We start from the raw sequence: 18728 nt of genomic DNA, 5'->3' as shown, positions 1-18728 counted from the left end.
CTCTCCCTGGCTGGCTTCCTGGGCCCCCACTTCCCTGGCCGCTCCTTCCCTTGGGTTCGCGTCCCCTCATTTCTGCAGACTCTGGAAGTGGGGGCTCTCAAGCCTGGGTGCTTGGGCCTCACCCCCTCCACATGCACTCTGCGTCTGCATCAACTGGCAGGTCAGATGCTCTGTGAGCTGACAATGTCCCATTCGTCGCCTCTGGCCACATCCCTCTTCTGAGCCTTACTTGTACTTCTCCGATCACCCCTTGGCCCCTCTGCCAGCATCACTGCAGGCACCTTGACTCTGCAGGGTCCTCCCAGGCCTGGTGCTTCTTCCTCCCACCCAGCCCCGTCTGCACACCACCGTGCCTCTCCCCAGCCTTCTACCTTTGCAAACGGAACCACCCTGGTGGATGTCCAGCCCAAACTGTGTGCACATCTGGATGCCAAGCTCTTTCCACATAGCCAGCCACCCTATCAGTAAATCGGGCCAGCTCAGCCTTCAACACATCCCTGGAATCCACAGCCATCCCTGAGCCCGGGTCCCCAGCTCCAGCACGATGACTCCCAGGCTGGTGTCCCAGGTCCCCTCTTGGCCCTCCCCAGCAGGTTCCTGGCATTACAGCCAAGGTGACAGATGACAGAGCCAAACTGTGTCCCTCTGCTGCTCAAACCCGACATGGCTCTAGCACAGCTCCCCAGGGAGAAGTCTGCAGCTCCTAGGAGGTGATCTCAGGCCCTTGGAATATCCTGTCTGGTAAAAGCATCTGTTCTCCTTGGGAGCCCTGGGCCACATGGGATCATCTATGCTGACCGTGAGATTTCTGAGATTCCTGGGGGTCCCTGGGCCATACAGCATCAGCTTGGCTTCCAGAAGGGCTGGAGCCCAAGGCCCACCACAGAGCAGTGAGCCACGATTCCATGGCTGAGCCTGCAAAACCCTGGACACCATAGCCAGGGAAGCACCTGGTTGGCACCACCCTGTGCATGTCATCACATGCTGTCACTGGCAGAAATGATGCCCCCGGGAGGGGACAACTGGAAGTTCATGCCTAGTGCCACCTGGACCTTTCCCTAGGTAGCTCTCCCAGCAGCTACTTTAACCTGGGCCCTTTGGCTGCAATCAGCCCTGACTATGGGACTAGCAGCTTTGCAGAGCCGAGTCCCCTCACTGAACTCCCTCCTCTCCATGTCTCGGCATCTCCGTGTCCCCAACCATGCTGCCTTTGATTTGGAAGGCAGGTGGCAAGTGAACGTATGAGGCCTGTCCTTCGTGCCCCAGGCTCCCGGCCAAATCCCATACTGGGTCCCCAGCCCTCACAGCCTGTTTCTCTCGGGAGGCTCTTTTCTGTTGCAGGGCCAGCATCTTGGACAGGAAGGCCACAGCCCCCGGCCCCGGGGTTTACCTTTGTACCAGCTGATGACAGGCTTGGGTGTGCCTGTCACGCGGCAGGCCAGCTTGACTGTCTCACCGAGCTCCGCTGTGCAGTCAGCCAGCTCCTCTTCAAAGTCCGGGGGCCCTGAGGACACACACAGCCCTGAGTACTCTGTGGGGGGACATTGGGCTGCGGCACCCCCAGGTGCACCTGGCAGGTCATCTGCCTTGCACCACGAGCCCCACATCCGATGGTGTGGCCACTATGGGGACTGTCCTTTGTTGCCCCTCATCCAAGGTCCCCATCCAGAGTCAGGTGAGTGAGGCAGGTGTGTGTTAAACAGAGAGCAGTGGGGGCTCGGGGGAAGATTCTGTTCTAGTTGAGGAAGCAGACCCTGGGCTGCCAGGCCCTTCACAGCCCCCGACATGATCTGGGTGGGTGCCTTGAGCTTGGGGCCCCCATGGTATCTCCGACCTTGGGTCAGGGCCAATCCAACACCCAGCCCAGGGGCTCCCCATGAGGCTGTAGCCATCACATGCCACAGGCTGGTTGAGCCGTCTGTCCTAGGAACGAGCCCACCCCTCACACCCACCCAGGTAGGGACCTGTGCGGCTGCAGGAACAGGCTTGGGTGCCCCATCCTGGCTCAGCCACCTGGGTCCCCGGGGAGGTGGACACTCACGCCACACAGGCAGGGCCAGACGCTGCTGGATGCCACAGATCTCCTTCACCCACGAGTTCTTGATAATGGCTGTCCGTGCCTGCAGCAGGTACTTGCGCACCGAGTCCTCCCGCTCTTGCCACACCTCAAAGGCACGGTCATCCCCCTCCACCTGGTCATTCAGGTCGATGCTGCTCAGCTGTGGGTAGGGAAGGGTGTCAGCACAGGGATGGGGACACGGGCTGACCATACTCAACAGATGTGGGACTCGATGAGGAAACATTCAGGCCACCCTGGACCAGTGGCTGCAGGCGTGGCCACCGGCATCCACCCCGGAGCTGAGGGACAGGGAGCCACGCCCAGCAGCCGGGAGCCCACAGACCTTCATCATGTTCCGGAACACGTAGCTGAAGGTATCGGTGCGGGAGTCTCGCCGGGGCTTGCAGATTACCAGGTGGTTGCGGAAGAGGAACACGTGACGGTTGTGGCCCTTCCAGGGCATTCGGGCCCCTGGAGCACCCTCCCACACGATGAAGTGGCCCTGGGGGAGGGTGTAGACTGCGGTCAGCCTGTGTTGGGCCAGACTGCTCAGAGGTGCAGACCCCACAGCCACCCAAGTACCCAGTGCCCTGCCCAACTCATGCACACATCCCCACTTTCTGGCAGCCCCAGATGCAAGCCCCCAACACCCCAATATCCACCCACCTCACACGCATCTCCCGGCCCCGGCCCCTGCCCCTCCCCAACCTGGCGGATGGGCTCGCCCAGGGCCTCCAGGGTGCCCGGGTACTTCTCCATGAGGGACACGTGCAGCTTGTTCTCGGCGCGCTGCGGCAGGGCAGACACCACGGCGTAGGCCTGCTCCAGCAGCGCGCAGTTCTGTCTGTTCCGCGCCTTGTTGCGGATCAGCTCCTGGGGCCGGGGCGAAGGTCAGGGTTCAGACTGCTCCACAGGCTGGACCCCAAAAGACCCAGCCTGGGCAGAGGAGGTGGGGCAGGGGAGGTGGTGCCCACCTTCAGCAAGCCCTGGTATCGCTGCACCCGCTCCACCGGCTGCTCCAGGTAGTGCTGCAGAGGTGGCGGCGGGGGCTGAGAGGGGTCCCCTGCTGACAGGGCCTCCTCCGCATATTTCTGTGGGAACCAGGAGGGTGGATTTCAGGGCAGGAATGCAAGGCCCCCGATGGCTGTGTCCCTGAGAGCTGGAGGGTGGGTCCCCAGGGTGCACACACCACCTGCACCCCAGGTGACAGCTGTCATCACCTACTGACAGGTGACAAGCACAGGACTTGGGCTGCTGAAGTGGCCTGCCCAGGAGCACAGGGCTGCAGAAGCAACTCCACCCGCATTTCTGAACTGAGGCCCAAGGGGGCCGCAGGGAGGCTGTGGGCAGTGGCAAGGTCGGGGATGAACGCAGGTTCTGATGTGGGCAGGCCAGGATGAACCTTGGAGGATGCCTGGGCTCAGTGAGCCTTCAGAGGGAGCCAAGGGCAGGCACAGAGGTTCAGGAGTCCATGAGCTCAGGCATGGGCACCTTGTAGAACTCCTGGATGGCCGTGCTGACGACCACCGACTCAGCCTGCACGCGCCCCACCAGGAACTCCAAGTACTGCTCAAAGGCTGCCTGGTTCTTGATGAAGCACATGGCCACGTCGTCGTCTGTGTCGCATTGCTGCAGCTCCTGCAGGAAGCTGCTGTGAAGGGGGATGGCATCAGGACTCAGCCTGAGCCCCATAGCCTGGCCCTGAGCCCTCACCTCTGGGGGGAAGCTGGCCCTGCACAAGGGCTGGGGCCTGTGGCTCCTGGGGTTTGTGAGAGTATGCATGCAGACATGTGTGGGCATGCAAAGAAGTGCTTGTGTGCCATGTATGAAAGCTCACAGGAATATTACATGTGTACATGTATGTGGGCATGCACATTTGTGGATGCATGTAAATGTGTATGAGCACATGTGGCTGCATACACAGGCAGGTGGTGGGGGAAGGAGATGCTGTGTTATATGCATGTGTGAATGTATTCAAGTGTTAAGATGAAAGGATGTGCATGTACATGCTGGATGTGCACATATGTGCAGAAGTGCATATGCATAGGTGTGCAAAAATAGTGTGGAGACATGTACATATGTGTGTCCATGTGTATAACATGTATACATGTACACAGGCATATATGTGTACACACGTCTATAGGTATGCACTGTGGGCACACAGGTGATGTACACATGTATATGGGTGTATGTGTGTACTGTGTGCATGTGTGTGCATTTACAGATGTGCACATGTGCCATGCACATGGGTATATGGTGTTAAAGGCTGCACCTGTACACATGTGTGTGTTCATGTGTGCACACGTGTGAGGGTGTGCATGCAAGTGGGCCTGCGCACATGCCAGTTAGCTGTTGGTGCACCGCAGGCCTTCCCATGAGTAAGCCAGGTACACACGTCTGGGTTTCTGAGGGGAAGTGCGCTGAGGGATAAATCAAGTCAGCACAGGTTCTCTCCCTCCTTGGCTCCAACCCACCTGCACGAGGCCTGGCCCTACAGTGCGTCTATGCATGGACGTGTGTGTGTGTGTGTGTGGCCCCACCCACCCACCTGCTGTGAAAGAGGCCGATGTCCCGCACATTGCGGAAGATGACTGCCTTCTGGCTGGCCACAGCTGCGGGCACGTGGGGGCAGCGCTCCAGGTGCTGCAGGTGGTGGCTCTGCAGGAACTGCAGCTCCTCCACGAAGGCCTGCTCAGAACTCAGCAGCTCCTGGATCACAGAGCTGGGCAGGAGGGGGCCGCCATAAGGGACCACGGAGCTCCTGCTTCCCGTGCAGGGACTGTGGGCCACGAGGCTCCCGCTCCCTCAGCTGCTAAATGGGAGCGCCTCCTGCTGCGCAGCCTGTCGCCTGCTCACAGGAAGTGGGAGAGCAGGTGGAGAGAGGCTCCCTCTCGGACAAGGCCGGTCCCAACACCAGGAAGCCACCCAGATGGGTCCTGTCAGTACAAGGCTGGGAGGGCAGCTGCGGGAACCCAGGCAGCTCTGGGCCTGCTCTGCTGTCCTTGGCCCCTACCTGTCCCTGATAGGCTCACACAGGAGCACTGTTTCAGAGGCCCCTGCAGAGGAATCAGCATAGCCATGACCCCAAGACCTCCAGGGTTAGGGCCTGGACCCAGAGCCAGGGCAAGCGGCCAGCTTCTTTGGAAGACTGTCCAGTCAGTGGGATGCCAGTGCCACCACCTCCAGTCCAGCAGGCACTCACCTCAGCCTTGACTTGTATTCATCTTCAGACACGGCCTCCCCGGGGAACTCAGGGGCCTCAGCAGCCCCCCACTCAGGTGACAGCTGGTGAGGGACAGGAGTATTCCGGTCGGGGTGCTGAACTCTGGCCCTGCCCTGTGGGGATTGGGCTCTCGCCCCTCAAATTGGGACGCCCCTCCTTGGGGCCTCCAGGACCCCTGAGGACCCCTCCTGCCTGGCCATTCAGGTACCTTGAGCCTCCTGTCCAGGTAGGCTGGTGACACCCAGCCCTGCCGTGAGGGGCTGAACTTGGTGGGCTTGGTGCGGACGAGCCAGCGCAGTGGGTGGGCTGCATCCAGGACCTCCACGTACTGGCCTTCCCGCAGTGCGATGGCATCCTGCTCAGCCCCCAGGGGCAGGTAATCGGCGGTGACCACGTAGATGTCAAAGATCTGAGAGGGGGGTGGGGGTGCTAAAGTGGTGAGACCCGGGAGGTGCCAGCTGGGCCTGCCGAGATCCCGAGCCACAGGGCAGGGATCCCCAGTCAGCATGCACACGCCTGGTTCCTGTCCCACACAGAACAGCAGGAATGTGAGAGACCTCCCCTGCCCCACCCCCACCCCTAGAGGTCACCACAGCCCTGGGGTCTCCAGGCCTGGACTGCCTACACTCAGTTACTTGTTTACCTTCTCCCCGACTCCACACCCACTCCAAGCCCTAACAGGGTGCCTGGTACACTGGAGGCCTGAGACACTTTCTCCTTTGAAGGAATGAAGGAGTGAATGAATGAACTAAACAAATGGCTCTCCAGGAAGGCAAATCTCCACAGGACGCCGTGTGGAGAAGATCCTGTTCTCACCAGTTCCTGCACCAGTACCTTGCTGGGGTCCCACCTCCCTAAAGTCCCATGGGAGTCCTGCCTCCTGAGCCCCTCCCCACCCTTCACCTTCTCTTCAGGAACGTCAGGGCCTCTCCCTGCCCTGCTCCCAGAGGATTCCAGCTGCCCACCTCGCCTCGGGCGTCGCCGTCCTCTGACTCTGAAGAAGACTCCTGGATGCTGGAGGATGGCCGTGATCGGCCATGGCGGGGGGATGCAGATGGTGTCTTGGAGTCATCATCGCTGTCACCTCCAGGCACCTGCAGCTTGGCTGGGGGTGCAAGGATCATGACACCCTGGCCTGCCTCTGGCTTTCCAGGGCTCAGGGGAAGGGCAAACACCCCGGACACATCCCAGTGACCCTGGCACATGGGCCGCTGCCCCTCACCCTGCGTGATCTTGGCCGATACCATCTCGGTGATCTGGGAGGTCAGTTTCTGCAGGAGCTCCTCTGTGCCCACCTCAGCAAGGGAGAGGTGTCTGAGGGCCTCCTTGGCAGCCAGAGGCTCTCCTGGGGATACAAACACTCTGCTCAGGTTGCTGCGTGCCCCTCAGATGTGTACCAAGCACCCCATGCTGTAGGCCCATCTTGGGCCCTGGGAGCCAATGGTGAACAAACAGCCAAGCCTCCCCCGCATGGTGCTGATGTCTAGCAGGGAGATGATGAGACTCAGTGGCTGGCAAGGCGGGAGGCCAGTGGCAACTGGCCAGGATGAGGAGTCACTCTGGCTCATGAGTGTCAAGCCGAGGCACGACCAGCGGGCTGAGAATGTCCAGAGACAGAGGGCATGGTGGGGACTGCCAGTGGACAGTGGATGAGGGGCATTGGGGACAGAGTCAGCAGAGGCCAGACCTGGGCATCAGGCTGCAGAAGGGGCCATGGGTCCAAAGCGGGGCTGTGTTGCCTCTGTTCTCAGTGCCCAGCACCTAGGAGTTCTACCCAGACCCTGGTATCTACACAGCCCGCTGGATGTGAGCTCTGTGCCCAGGGCTGGCCCAGGGACCCCGCAGGCTCCCAGATCCATGGGGATCAGACATGGTTCCGACACTAATCAAGCCTGAAGTCCAGGCACGGGTTGGTTCTGGCTGTGTGAGCAGGTGTCTCAGTGCTGTGCTGCTCAGGAGGGGCCTCTGAGGCCTGGAGCCACCCCCGGGCAGCCTCCTCCCTGATCCCAGCATCAGGGGATCACCCTGGCCCCTCACAGGCATGCACCCAGCCTGACTGTACCTTTCCTCTGCCCACCAAGGTCAGCAAAACTCGCAGTTTCCAACCCCTGTGCTGAGACGGCTTGTGTGGTCCTAAACGGGCAAAGGGGGTGTCCTGAGAGGCCTGGGCTGGACCCCACCACCCTCTGTCCTTATGCAGAAGCTCCTGACAAAAAGAGGGTCTGGGGACAACAGACCAAGATACTAGAGAAAGGGGCTCCATACCAGAGAGGCCCAACAGAAGCCTTCGCTTTACAATGGGGAAACTGAGGTGCAGAGAAGGAAGAGAGCTGGCCCAAACCACACGGCCTGCATGGGGCAGAGCCAGGACACGCTCTGGGACAGGTGTTCTCCCAGGGGCAGCGCTGTCCCATTCCCCACTCCTAGAGCATCCTCCCTGGCCCTGACTGGAACAGCCTCCAGGGGCAACCCTCACTTACCCCTGCAGGAAAGTGGAAATCAGTGCTTCCTTCACTTTCTCCTGCTCCTCCACCTTAGACACTGTCAGGGAGGACCGGGCAAACCATCAGGACGGTGCTCCCAACCCCGGCACGTCTGATTCCAGATCTGGACTGGGTCCCTCCAAAGCCCTGAGCGGGGGCTGTGCCCAAGCTCACCTCCCCATCCCACTCTTGGCCTGTGGTCACCCCAACAGTGATGGGAGGAGAACAGGGGTTCTCCTGTCCTCAGAGGGGCTGAGCAAGGCCCAGGATGCAGGGGGCTTCAGGAAAAGTCCCTGGAGCCGGCGGTGCAGAACCCACGGGTCCTGGGCCCAGAGGGGACTCTGAGGCTCAAAACCACCAGCACCACCAGGGCCTGACCCGTCTTGGGGTCTCCCTGGTGCTGTCAGAGAATGAGAAGAGGAAGGAGGGGGTCCCACAGGGTCCCAGCCCAGATGGTGGTGATGGGCAGTGTGCCCCAAGGAGACTCCAAAGCTACCCAGTGCCCACCTCCCATGCCCCAGCCCTCCACCCCCCTACCCCCTACTCACGGCCCGAGACACGCAGGCTGGCGGAGCAGAGGGCCTGGCCGGCAGCGTTGCTGGCGATGCACGTGTAGGTGCCCTGGTGCTGCCGGCCCACGTCCAGCAGGACCAGGCTGTGCTGCTGTGCAGAGCTGGCCATGGTGTAGCCTGGCGTGTCAGGGCCAATCCACAGCACACCCCTCTCAGCCTCCTCCCTGAGCCAGTGCACGGTGGGCGCCGGGCGTCCTGGGGCGGGCAGGAGGTGGTAAGTGCACCCCGCCAGGAGCAGGGCCTCTGGAGGTGGAGCCCTGTCTGTGGCCCTCCCTCAGGATGATGTGAGTGGGGAGGGGGCACCTCTGTCCCATCCCCCAGGGGTGATCTTTCCACAGCAGGGGACAGGAAATGCCTTACCTTCTACCTTCACGGAGAAGGTGATGCTGGAGCCTTTCTTCACTTTCTTGGGGGTGAACCTCTCCAGCATTCGGGGTGGCACCAGCTGCTCATGCACATCTAGGGGGCACAGGGTGGCTGGCAGAGACCTTGGCACAGTCCCTACCGCCTGCTTCCTGGCCCCCGATGATGTCTGCAGGCCCCCAGGTGGCTCTCCACAGCCAGCACCTGGACAGCACCACACTGTTCCCTCGGCCGGGCTGTCTCCTAGGTGCGCCCTCCCTGAGCCAGCCCATGGCCACCCACACCTCCACTGCAGTCAGCCCTAGGGTCAGGCCCTCAGCACCCATGGCCACCTGGCCTCTCCCTGCCCGTCTGGGGCTGCCTCACCTGATGCAGGCTTCTCTTCTGGCTCATCGGGGCCTGAAAGAGGCACTAGAGTCAGACACCTAGCACACACAGGACCCCGCCATGGCTCCTACTCAGCGCTGTGCGGGAGCCCAGCAGTTCTACCCCCTGCAGTGAGGGAACTCAAGGGCAGCGCTGCTCCCCAAGCAAACGTCCTAACCCCTGCCTGAAACCTGGGCCATGAAGCCCTGCAACTTACACACTCTGGTGACAGAGGCAACAGGCTGCATGGACCAGACCCAACGCCCCACCACCCACCCTCACCCTGCCACGGACTCTGTGGCCCGACACTGGAACCAGCACACAACCAAATAATGCTGCCCAGAGCAGCAGAGGACTCACACCTGGGGACGCTGGGGAAAGCTGCAGCAGTGGCAGGACGGGTTTGGGTGAAACTTGGAATGAACTCTCAGTGCTCAGAACTTTTTGAACAATAAGGAAGTAGGGTCCTCTAGTCCCAAGCTACACTGGCTCTGGCTGTGCGTGGATTTACCTAGAGCCTCAATGTTTACCCACTTTCCTGGGTCAACTTCAACCTCCAGCCTGCCCATTAGTCAGGACAGAGGGCTGCACACCCGCTCCCTGAAGGGCCAACTTCTGGCCACCTGTGCCACTTTGTACCAGGGACCCCCGCTGAGGGCCTGATATGGCAAGGTGTGCAGGGGATGTCAGCCCTGGCCAGGATGCTGCCCAGGGCCCAAGTCTCTGCCCAGCCCCTCAGAGCACCCACCTCGGACCAGCAGCCGGGCAGATGAGTAGGCGGCACCCATGGCATTGCTGATGTAGGCCGCATACTGGCCAGAGTCCTCCCGAGTGACTGAGATGATCTCCAGGGTGTGCAGGGTCTTTTTGTCAGTCATGTGGATGTGGGCAGATGCGGTCAGGGGCTGGCCATCTTTGAACCAGTATAATCTGGGAGCAGGGTAGCCTGGGCCACGGGAGGGGGAGTGGTCAGCCTGGGCTACCACCCACGGGCACTGTGTCCTCCAGATGGGAGACAGATGAAGGCCTGGAGAGAGGGTCCTTCAAACACCCCCACACCACCAGTGATGGAGTATCGGCCTCCAGCACCCAGGCAGCAGGGAGAGTGACTGCCTGACCCTGTTGCTGGGGTCTCCTTTCAATTGTAGCTGACGGGGCACGGCTCCTTGGCCTCCATCCTGCCATGGCCGTGTCCCCACTCCCTCTCCCTCTCACCTTTCACCTTGAGCTGGAACTTGGCCAGGCGTGTGCCAGGGGCCACCTGGAGGTCTCTCAGTTCCTCCACCACCTGGGGCAGCTGGCCCTCATCAGTGGTGGACTCTGTTCCCTCCTGCTCCCGGCTGGCAGGAGAACAGAAAAGGGGTCAGCCAGAAAGTAGGGCAGTGAGGGGAGGGCGGGCGGGGTGCTGAGGGGCTTGGGCATGGATGACGTTGGAAGCCCCTGTTTGCTGACAGAGACCGCCAGGGCTTGGAGGAAGGCTCCAGGATTGGACACTGTCAGACCAAGCCCTGCCCTCACCCAGCAGCATCACTCCCCAAGAGGCCCTGCAACGTCAGTCCGTGGGGCACAGCCCACCTCTGGCAGCTCCTACCTGGACAAGTAGCCTTGGGCACTGAAGTAGGATGAGGTCTCCGTGGCATCCGCTGCAGTGTCATAGTCTGTGCTTGTCACTGGGGAAGGAAGAGGGGAACTGGAGCAAGGCCTGCCATCCCATCTGCCCCAGCACGAGCTCCTGCACCAGGATGGCCTCGGCCCTCAGAGGTCCTGACTACGGAGCCTTGCCTGGAAGCCACTTAGATTTGGGAGCTAGGAAGTCATAGGGGGAATAGTGATATTGTAGCCTCTCCACCCCCAGCTATTACCAGCCCCATACTTCAAGGCCTATAACTAACTACAAGCCTCTTTGACATGACAAACTAATAACGAATGATCCAGAGGCCTCAGAAGAAACAGTGATAGTGGTAGAACATTCCAGTTCCATCCTACTAGGGAATAATGGGATGAAAAGATACAGGTCTCAAACAGCTAGGACTTGTGTTTCTAGTCAAGATGGAGTGACTGAGGTTGGACTTACCCTCTTTTATGGACTAAATGTTGAGATGCCCCCCAAAGACCATATGCTGAAATATTAACCCCCTATGGATGAAGAGATGGGCCCTTGGGACGTGATTAGGTGATGAGGGTGGAACTTCCATGAATGGGATTACTGCCCTTATAGAAGGGACCCGAGACCTCCCTCATCCTCTTTCTATCATGTCCTTGAATGATGTATTTTTTTCTTCTGTTATATATATACATATATATATATATATATATATTTTTTTTTTTTTTGAGACGGAGTCTTGCTCTGTCGCCCAGGCTGGAATGCAGTGGCACGATCTCGGCTCACTGCAAGCTCCGCCTCCCGGGTTCATGCCATTGCCTCAGCCTCCCGAGTAGCTGGGACTACAGGCGCCCGCCACCATGCCAGCTAATTTTTTGTATATTTAGTAGAGACGGGGTTTCACCGTGTTAGTCAGGATGGTCTCGATCTCCTGACCTCATGATCCGCCCGCCTTGGCCTCCCAAAGTGCTGGGATTACAGGCGTGAGCCACCGTGCCTGCCCTCTTCTGTAATAAATTTATAATCTTCTTCTCTACTTGCTATTAATCCTATCCATTGGATTTTTTATCTCTGGAAGTTCTACTTGGGTTTTTAAAATATATTCTGTCTCAACATCACTAATCATCAGGGAAATGCAAATCAAAACCACAATGTGATACCACCTAACTTCTGCAAGGATGGTCATAATTTAAAAATTAAAAAACAGTAGATGTTGGTGTGGATGCAGTGGTCAGGAAACACTTCTACACTACTGGTGGGAATGTAAACTAGTACAGCCACTATGGAACAGTGTGGAGATTCCTTAAAGGACTAAAGGTAGAACTACCATTTGTTCCAGCAATCCCACTACTGGGTATCTACCCAGAGGAAAATAAGTCATTATTTCAAAAAGACACTTGCATACGCATGTTTATAGCAGCACAATTCACAACTGCAAAATCATGGAACCAACCTCAAATGCCCGTCAATCAACGAGTGGATAAAGTAACTGTGGTATATATATACGATGGAATACTACACAACCATAAAAAGGAATGGATTAACAGCATTTGCACTGACCTGGATGAGATTGGAGACTATCATTCTAAGTGAGGTAACTCAGCAATGGAAAACCAAACATCATATGTTCTCACTGATAAGTGGGAGCCAAGCTATGAGGATGCAAAGGCATAAGAATGATACAATGGACTTTGGGGACTTGGGGGGAAGCATGGGAGTGGGGGCGAGGGATGAAAGACTACAAATAAGGTGCAGTGTATACTGCTCAGGTGATGGGTGCCTCAAAATCTCGCCAATCACCACTAAAGAACTTACTCATGTAACCAAATACCACCTGTACCCCAATAACTTAACGGAGAAAGTAAAGAACTGAAAAAAAAATCTTGAGAGATAAAAAAAATTAAATAAAATATATTCTATGTCTCTACTTTTCTTTTCTTTTTTTTTTTTTTTTTTTTTTTTTGAGACAGAGCCTCACTCTGTCACCCAGGCTGGAGTGCAGTGGTGCAATCATAGCTCACTGCAGCCTCAACCTCCCAGCTCAAGCGATCCTCTTGCCTTAGCTTCCCAAGCAGCTGGGACTACAGATGTACAGCCCCATGCCTGGCTAATTTTTTTGTTTTTTTTTTGTAGAGACAGGGTCTCACTGTGTTGCCCAGGCTAGTCGTGAACTTCTAGGCTCAAGTGATCCTCCTGCCTAAGCCTCCAAAAATGCTGGGATTACAGTCATGAGCCAAAGTGCACCAGGCCAGGACAGGGATTTCCTAAACATGGGAAACAAAGATGAGCCCTATGATTGCGCCAGTTTCCTGCCTTGAATTTGTAGACTCAGGGAAGGGAAACTGAGGTAGGTCCCAGCAGACTCCTTGAGATGAGAAGATGGAGCTCAGAGTCCTGGGAGACTAAGGCAGCTAGAGTTCACAGACAAAGTGCTGGAGAAAAGAAAGCAGTACAGAGAAAGGACCTGCCTCAAGGACTCAGCAGAATACTGATTAGCATTTGCATGTGAGGAAAGACCCACCTGAAAGGATTAGAGGAAACAGTACCAGGAATAGCTCCTGGTTCTACCAGTCAGACTAGAAAAATTCCTAACTCAAAGGGCATTGAGTAGAGTACTCAGGAAAGTTCTTGCCTCAGCAGTGGGAAATAATTAGCCCTAGACTGAGCACTGCTCTGGAGCCACCAAAGAAATCATAAAAGCTAGGCCCCAAAGAATAAAATCGCATCCAAGTATCTTCACTGTATCCCAGAACAAAGCTCAAGAAGATCGGCAGAAATACAAAATATCCTAACAGGGTAAAGTTTACAATGTCAGGCACTCAATCAAAGATCACCAGACATACCAAGAGACAGGAAAAGATGACCCATAAAGTAGAAAATAATCAACTGAAACCAACCCAGAACTGATGCAGATGTTAGAACTGGTAGAGGAGACATGAAAACAGGTATTAGAATTGTATTCTCTGCATTCAAAAGGTTAAGTAGAGATGTAGAATATATTTTAAAAAACTCAAGTAGAACTTATAGAGACAAATAATAAAATGAATGAGATTAATAGGATGGATATTACAGAAGAAAAGACAGTGGACATAAAGGCATGAATAAAAACTATGCAAAATGAAAGATACAGGAATTTTTTAAAGTGAAAAGAGCATTAGTGAACTGTACACACTCCATGTGACTTAATATACAGGTAAATGAAGAAAAGAATATTTGAAGAAATAATAATAATACGTCTTAATATACACGTAATTGAAGAAAAGAATATTTGAAGCAATAATGGTCACAGAAATTCCAAACTTAATGAAAACTCTAAACCCACAGTTCTAAGAGGGTCAACAAAGTCCAACCTCAACAAACATGAAGAAAAGTACACCAAAGAACATCATAATCAAATTACTCATAACCAGTTATTTTTTAAAAAATCTTTAAAAAATACCTAGAGAATTTTTGTGAAGAAAGAGATAAGCTGATCCTAAAATTCATATGAAAATGCAAGGCACCCAGAATAGGCAAAACAATCTTGAAAAAGAAGGAAGTTGGAGGACTTACCCTCCCAATTTCAAAACCCAATACAGAGCTACTGTAATCAGGACAGTGTCGTGCTGGCATAATGAAAGACATTTAGATGAATGAAACAGAATTTAGAGTCCATAAATAAACCCATACATTTAGAGAAAATCAAATTTTGACAAGAATCCCAAGACAATTCAATGGTGAAATAGTCTTTTCAACAAATGGTGCTGAGACAACTGGGTATCCACATTAAAAGAACAAACTTGGGCCCTTACTTCGTTTCATATACAAAAAAAAAAAAAAAAAAAAAAAACCTCAAAATGGACCAAAGACCTAAATATATGAGTTACTACAGGCATAGGTGTTTAACTCTTTATAACCTTGGATTAGGCAATAATTTCTTAGAAATGACAACTAAAGCACAAGCAACCAAAGAACAAGTAGGTAAATTGTACTTTATTAAAATTTAAAAACTTTGTTGAGGCAGGAGGATCACTTGAGGCCAGGAGTTTGAGGTTACAGTGAGCTATGATTATACCACTGCCCTCCAGTCACAGTGCCATGAACCATTCACCATGCCCTTGAGCTTCTCCTGAGAGGCTTCCTGATCAAGCCATCTGACAGCCTTCAAAAGGGACCTCAAGGGAGTGGTTGGGGTAGGCTGGACTCACCCTTCTTGACCCCCTCACCTTACTCCATGAGGTCCACTTCCAAACCTTCCTGGGTCTCTGTTCCAGCCAGGATGCCTCTCACAGAAATGAGATCCCTCAACCCCTTACCCCAAGGGGCTCCAGACTGGGGGCCTGTCTTGGCCCTAGCTCCCAGAGAGCTTTCCATCAGCCACAAGACTCTGAGGCCCCAAATCCTGCCTGGCCTGAGACGAATGCTCTCTGAATCATCCTCAAGACCAACTCAGGAGCCCCTACACCACCCACCCTGGAGACACCAAACCAGACGCAGTACTCACAGTCCACACGGAGCTCAGCCTTGGTGGAGGAGACACCCACGCTGTTCTCAGCCAGGCAGCGGTAGACACCCATGTCTGCTGGCACCACGGCTGTGATGATGAGCTGATGGCCACCCTGTTGGTCTTCATTAATCATGTAGTGGTCATCCTCCTCCAACAACTTCCCATCCTTGAACCAACGCACACTAGGCATGGGCTGACCTCTCACCACACAGTCAAAGCTCACAGGATACCCATCCTGCACTTCTTGGTTCTGCAACTCGGTCAGGAACACCGGGGCTGGGATAGATGGGTGATTTAGCCCCAGGGAACAATGATCATGTCCGGCTGCCACATACATGCAAGTTGCCACCAGATGAATGGTTTGACACATATGATGTACAGAGCAATCATTCATATGGGAGTGTTCATAGTCCCTGACAGCTAAAAAGAATGGTATCTTTGCCTGCTAAGCTTCTCTCTCTTCCTTGTTCTCTAAGAATTCTGTTTGCCAGCTTGGTTCCCAAGCTGCTCTGAGGCAAAAGCGATAAAGGGTTGGAAACAGGGAGGAAAAGGGAGGTAAAGCAAAGATAAAGACTGTGTGGCCTGTAAGTCCAGGAGGAGCAGGTGAGGGATTTGCAGCAAGGCAGAGGCTCAAAATTGGAGAGAAGTTTCAAGAAATAACACTGTGGGTCATTCATCCTACCCTCTTTAACATTCCTAGAGAGATACAAGTAAATAAGGAAATGGCTTTTTAATTACTCCTAGATGCTGGAATGGGAAACAGTAGCAGACTGGACCATGAGGAGTGCAGCATTTTATACAGGTTTCAGAGTCTCCTTTTTAAAAAATTCTAGAGAATGAACACAAATGACCTTTGAACAACATGCATTTGAACTGCATGGGTCCACTTATGTGTGGATATTTTTCAACCAAACTGGATAAAAAAATACAGCATCTGTGGGATGCAAAACCCTGTATAGCGCTGACTTTTCATATATATAGGTTCTGCAGGGCTGATTTGGGGACTTGAGTATGTGTGGATTTGGGTACACATAAGGGTTCTAAAATCCATCCTCTGTGTATACCAAGGTAGAACTGCATTCCCATTCTCATTTCACAGATGTGAAAGCTGAGGCACAGAGATGCTAAGCAGCTTCCCCCAAAGCACATAGTTAGTAAAAGACAGGGTTGGAGTTCAAATTCAGCTCTATTTAACTTCAAAGTCAGGGCTTTTCACACCTCAGTGGGCTGCACCTGCAAAGAACCCAATGGTGGGCACGGGTAACCCCTTAAGCTTGCAGCAGACTCTGGATCCTTCTCCCCTGCCTCTCCCTGCCTCTGCACCCTGGTTCGTGACCCCAGACCGAGGCTGTGTGCAGACTCACCAGCATCAGAAGTCAGTAGGCTGGGCAATGGCTCTGGAGGCACCACAGGGGCGGGGGCCTCTTTGCTGATGCGCATCTCTACCCTCCGAGGCCCCTCCTCCACCAGGTTGATCTGCACCCCGATGCCCAGTGTGGCAAACATCTCCTGGAAGCGAGTTACCGCCTGGCGGGCCTCAGTGAGTGCCTCAAAACGGATGCAAATGAAATGCTCATCTTCGTGGTATGTCTGCCAGTCCGCAGGCTCCTCTGGCTCTGCAGGGCCCTCATCTGCACTCAGGAAGAGCTCCTCGTCTGAAACCTCAGCCGGGCTTTTGGTGCGGAAGAGCCGGTGCACCCGCCGGGCAGCCCGGCGGAAGGCATCGTCCAGCTCACCCCCAGAGGAGCTCTCGGCCTCACTCTCTGTCCCACTGACCACCACGCAGGCACTGTGGGCCACCTGGCCAAACTTGTTGCTCACCTGACAGGTGTAGTGGCCAGCATCAGCATGGCCCAGGCCAGTGATCAGCAGAGAACAGGTGCCATCCCCAAGCTGGTCGATGTGATGGTGCCGCCCGTCGGTCAGCTCCACACCATCCTTCAGCCAGCAGGCTCGCACATCTGCCTTGCTGGCCACAACACACTCCAGCCGCAGGGCATCCCCTACCTGTGCCTCGGTGTCCCCAAATGTGTGGGAGAACATAGGCCCTTCCTGCTGCTTCATCTCCTTCCGGACCTTGTAGCCCTTAAAGGCGGCCTGGATCTTCACAGCTGCCTTGTCCATTGAGGGATCACCCAGGTCTTTGGTGCTCAGGTCTCCCAGCGGTGGGCGCACAGCAGCCAGCGGCTCCTGCTGCTGCTGTGGCTTCACAGAGGGGGCTGCTGGGGCCCCAACCTGTGGGCACAGAGCCTGACGTCATGGTGAGATAGGGAATCTGAGGCCAGGAACTGGGCACGACTGGTGTGGAACGCATGGCAGGGGCAGCTCCAGGTCTTGCTCCAGTATGCCCTTTTTCCTCCTACCAATTGGACCAACACTAGCTTCAATTTGACCTAGATGTCTGACAGCACCTTCCAAAATGCAAGCCCACTTCCTGGAAATCACTTTACACAATCACTCAGACCACGATGAACAGGGTTGTGAAGAACACCATGAAGAGACCAGTTCCAACTCTTCAGGCAAAAGTTTTAATGGTCAGATGTGTATATGAATGGATGGATGCAGGGTGGATGGAGAGATACATCAATTAATGGATGGTTGAATGGGAGAACCGGTGTATGGATGGATGGATAGATGGATGGGTGGGTGGGTAGCTGGTGGATGAGTGAATGGTTATACAGATGGTGGTATGGGTAGATAAGTGGGTAAACAGGCTGACAGACAAACAGACAAACAGGTGAACAAGTACAGGAATAGATTATGGACAAATGGTGGATGGATGGGTGAAAGAGTAGGTGGATGGATGATAAACAGCAGATGGATGGAGTTGTATGGTTGTATAGGTGGGTAAACAGGCTGACAGACAAATGAATGAACAGGTGAACAGGTGCAGGAGTGGCAGATGGATAGTAGATGGATGGATGAATGGAATGGAATGGAAGGATGGTGGGTAGATGGTAGATGGATGGATGAATAACAGGATGGTGAGTAGATACATGAATGGATAGTGGGTAGATGGGTGCATGTCAGATAGGAGGATGGGTGAATAGATGAAAAGAAGGAAGGATGGTAGTACACATGGATGGACAAATGGAAGGATGGTAGATGGATGATGAATGGATACATGCATAGATGGACAGATGGAAGGATTATAGAAAGATGATGAATGGACAGATGGTGAGATGGTGAACAGATGATAGATGGATGAGTATATAGATGGCAGATGGGTGAATGCATGACTAGATGGAAGGAAGAATGTGTGCATGGATAGATGGTGGATGAATAGATGGAACAAAGGAAAGAAAGATGAACATATGGATGAATAGATGGCAGATGAAGGAATAGATGAAAGGAAAGAAAGATGGACACATAGACGAGTGGATGAAAGAATGAATGCATGAATGGATGAATGAATGAAAGGAGGAACGGATACATGGATGGATGGATGGATGGATGGATAGAAGGAAGAATAGACAGATGCATGGATTGAAGGATGGATGGTGGACAGACAGAAGAGAAGAAATGCATGCATTGATGGATGGATCGTGTATGGATGGATGGAAGGATGGATGA

At 54.5% G+C, this 18728-nt stretch overlaps 1 protein-coding gene across 28 annotated transcripts in view; it reads right to left on the bottom strand.

Annotated features, from left to right (window-relative positions):
- Positions 1-18728, bottom strand: part of LOC105499675 (obscurin, cytoskeletal calmodulin and titin-interacting RhoGEF) — a 166334-nt gene that overhangs the window by 36246 nt on the left and 111360 nt on the right. For 25 of the 28 annotated variants that reach the window (XM_071081777.1, XM_071081828.1, XM_071081836.1 and 22 more), the window contains 21 exons: positions 16520-17390; positions 15153-15431; positions 10658-10736; positions 10282-10406; positions 9815-10012; positions 9067-9099; positions 8698-8796; positions 8314-8532; positions 7763-7823; positions 7345-7415; positions 6505-6627; positions 6248-6387; positions 5491-5691; positions 5262-5344; positions 4608-4781; positions 3551-3710; positions 3034-3150; positions 2768-2932; positions 2403-2561; positions 2042-2219; positions 1391-1504 (listed from right to left, as the gene is read on the bottom strand). In XM_071081777.1, coding sequence (XP_070937878.1) covers positions 1391-1504; positions 2042-2219; positions 2403-2561; positions 2768-2932; positions 3034-3150; positions 3551-3710; positions 4608-4781; positions 5262-5344; positions 5491-5691; positions 6248-6387; positions 6505-6627; positions 7345-7415; positions 7763-7823; positions 8314-8532; positions 8698-8796; positions 9067-9099; positions 9815-10012; positions 10282-10406; positions 10658-10736; positions 15153-15431; positions 16520-17390 — 3649 coding nt within the window. The remainder of the gene's footprint in view (positions 1-1390; positions 1505-2041; positions 2220-2402; positions 2562-2767; positions 2933-3033; positions 3151-3550; positions 3711-4607; positions 4782-5261; positions 5345-5490; positions 5692-6247; positions 6388-6504; positions 6628-7344; positions 7416-7762; positions 7824-8313; positions 8533-8697; positions 8797-9066; positions 9100-9814; positions 10013-10281; positions 10407-10657; positions 10737-15152; positions 15432-16519; positions 17391-18728) is intronic. The other 3 variants (XM_071081740.1, XM_071081820.1, XM_071081847.1) reach the window with 1 other exon arrangement.

Source organism: Macaca nemestrina, chromosome 1 (assembly GCF_043159975.1).
Source record: "Macaca nemestrina isolate mMacNem1 chromosome 1, mMacNem.hap1, whole genome shotgun sequence".
Taxonomy (NCBI): Eukaryota; Metazoa; Chordata; class Mammalia; order Primates; family Cercopithecidae; genus Macaca; species Macaca nemestrina.
This window is presented reverse-complemented; position numbering and strand designations above follow the sequence as displayed.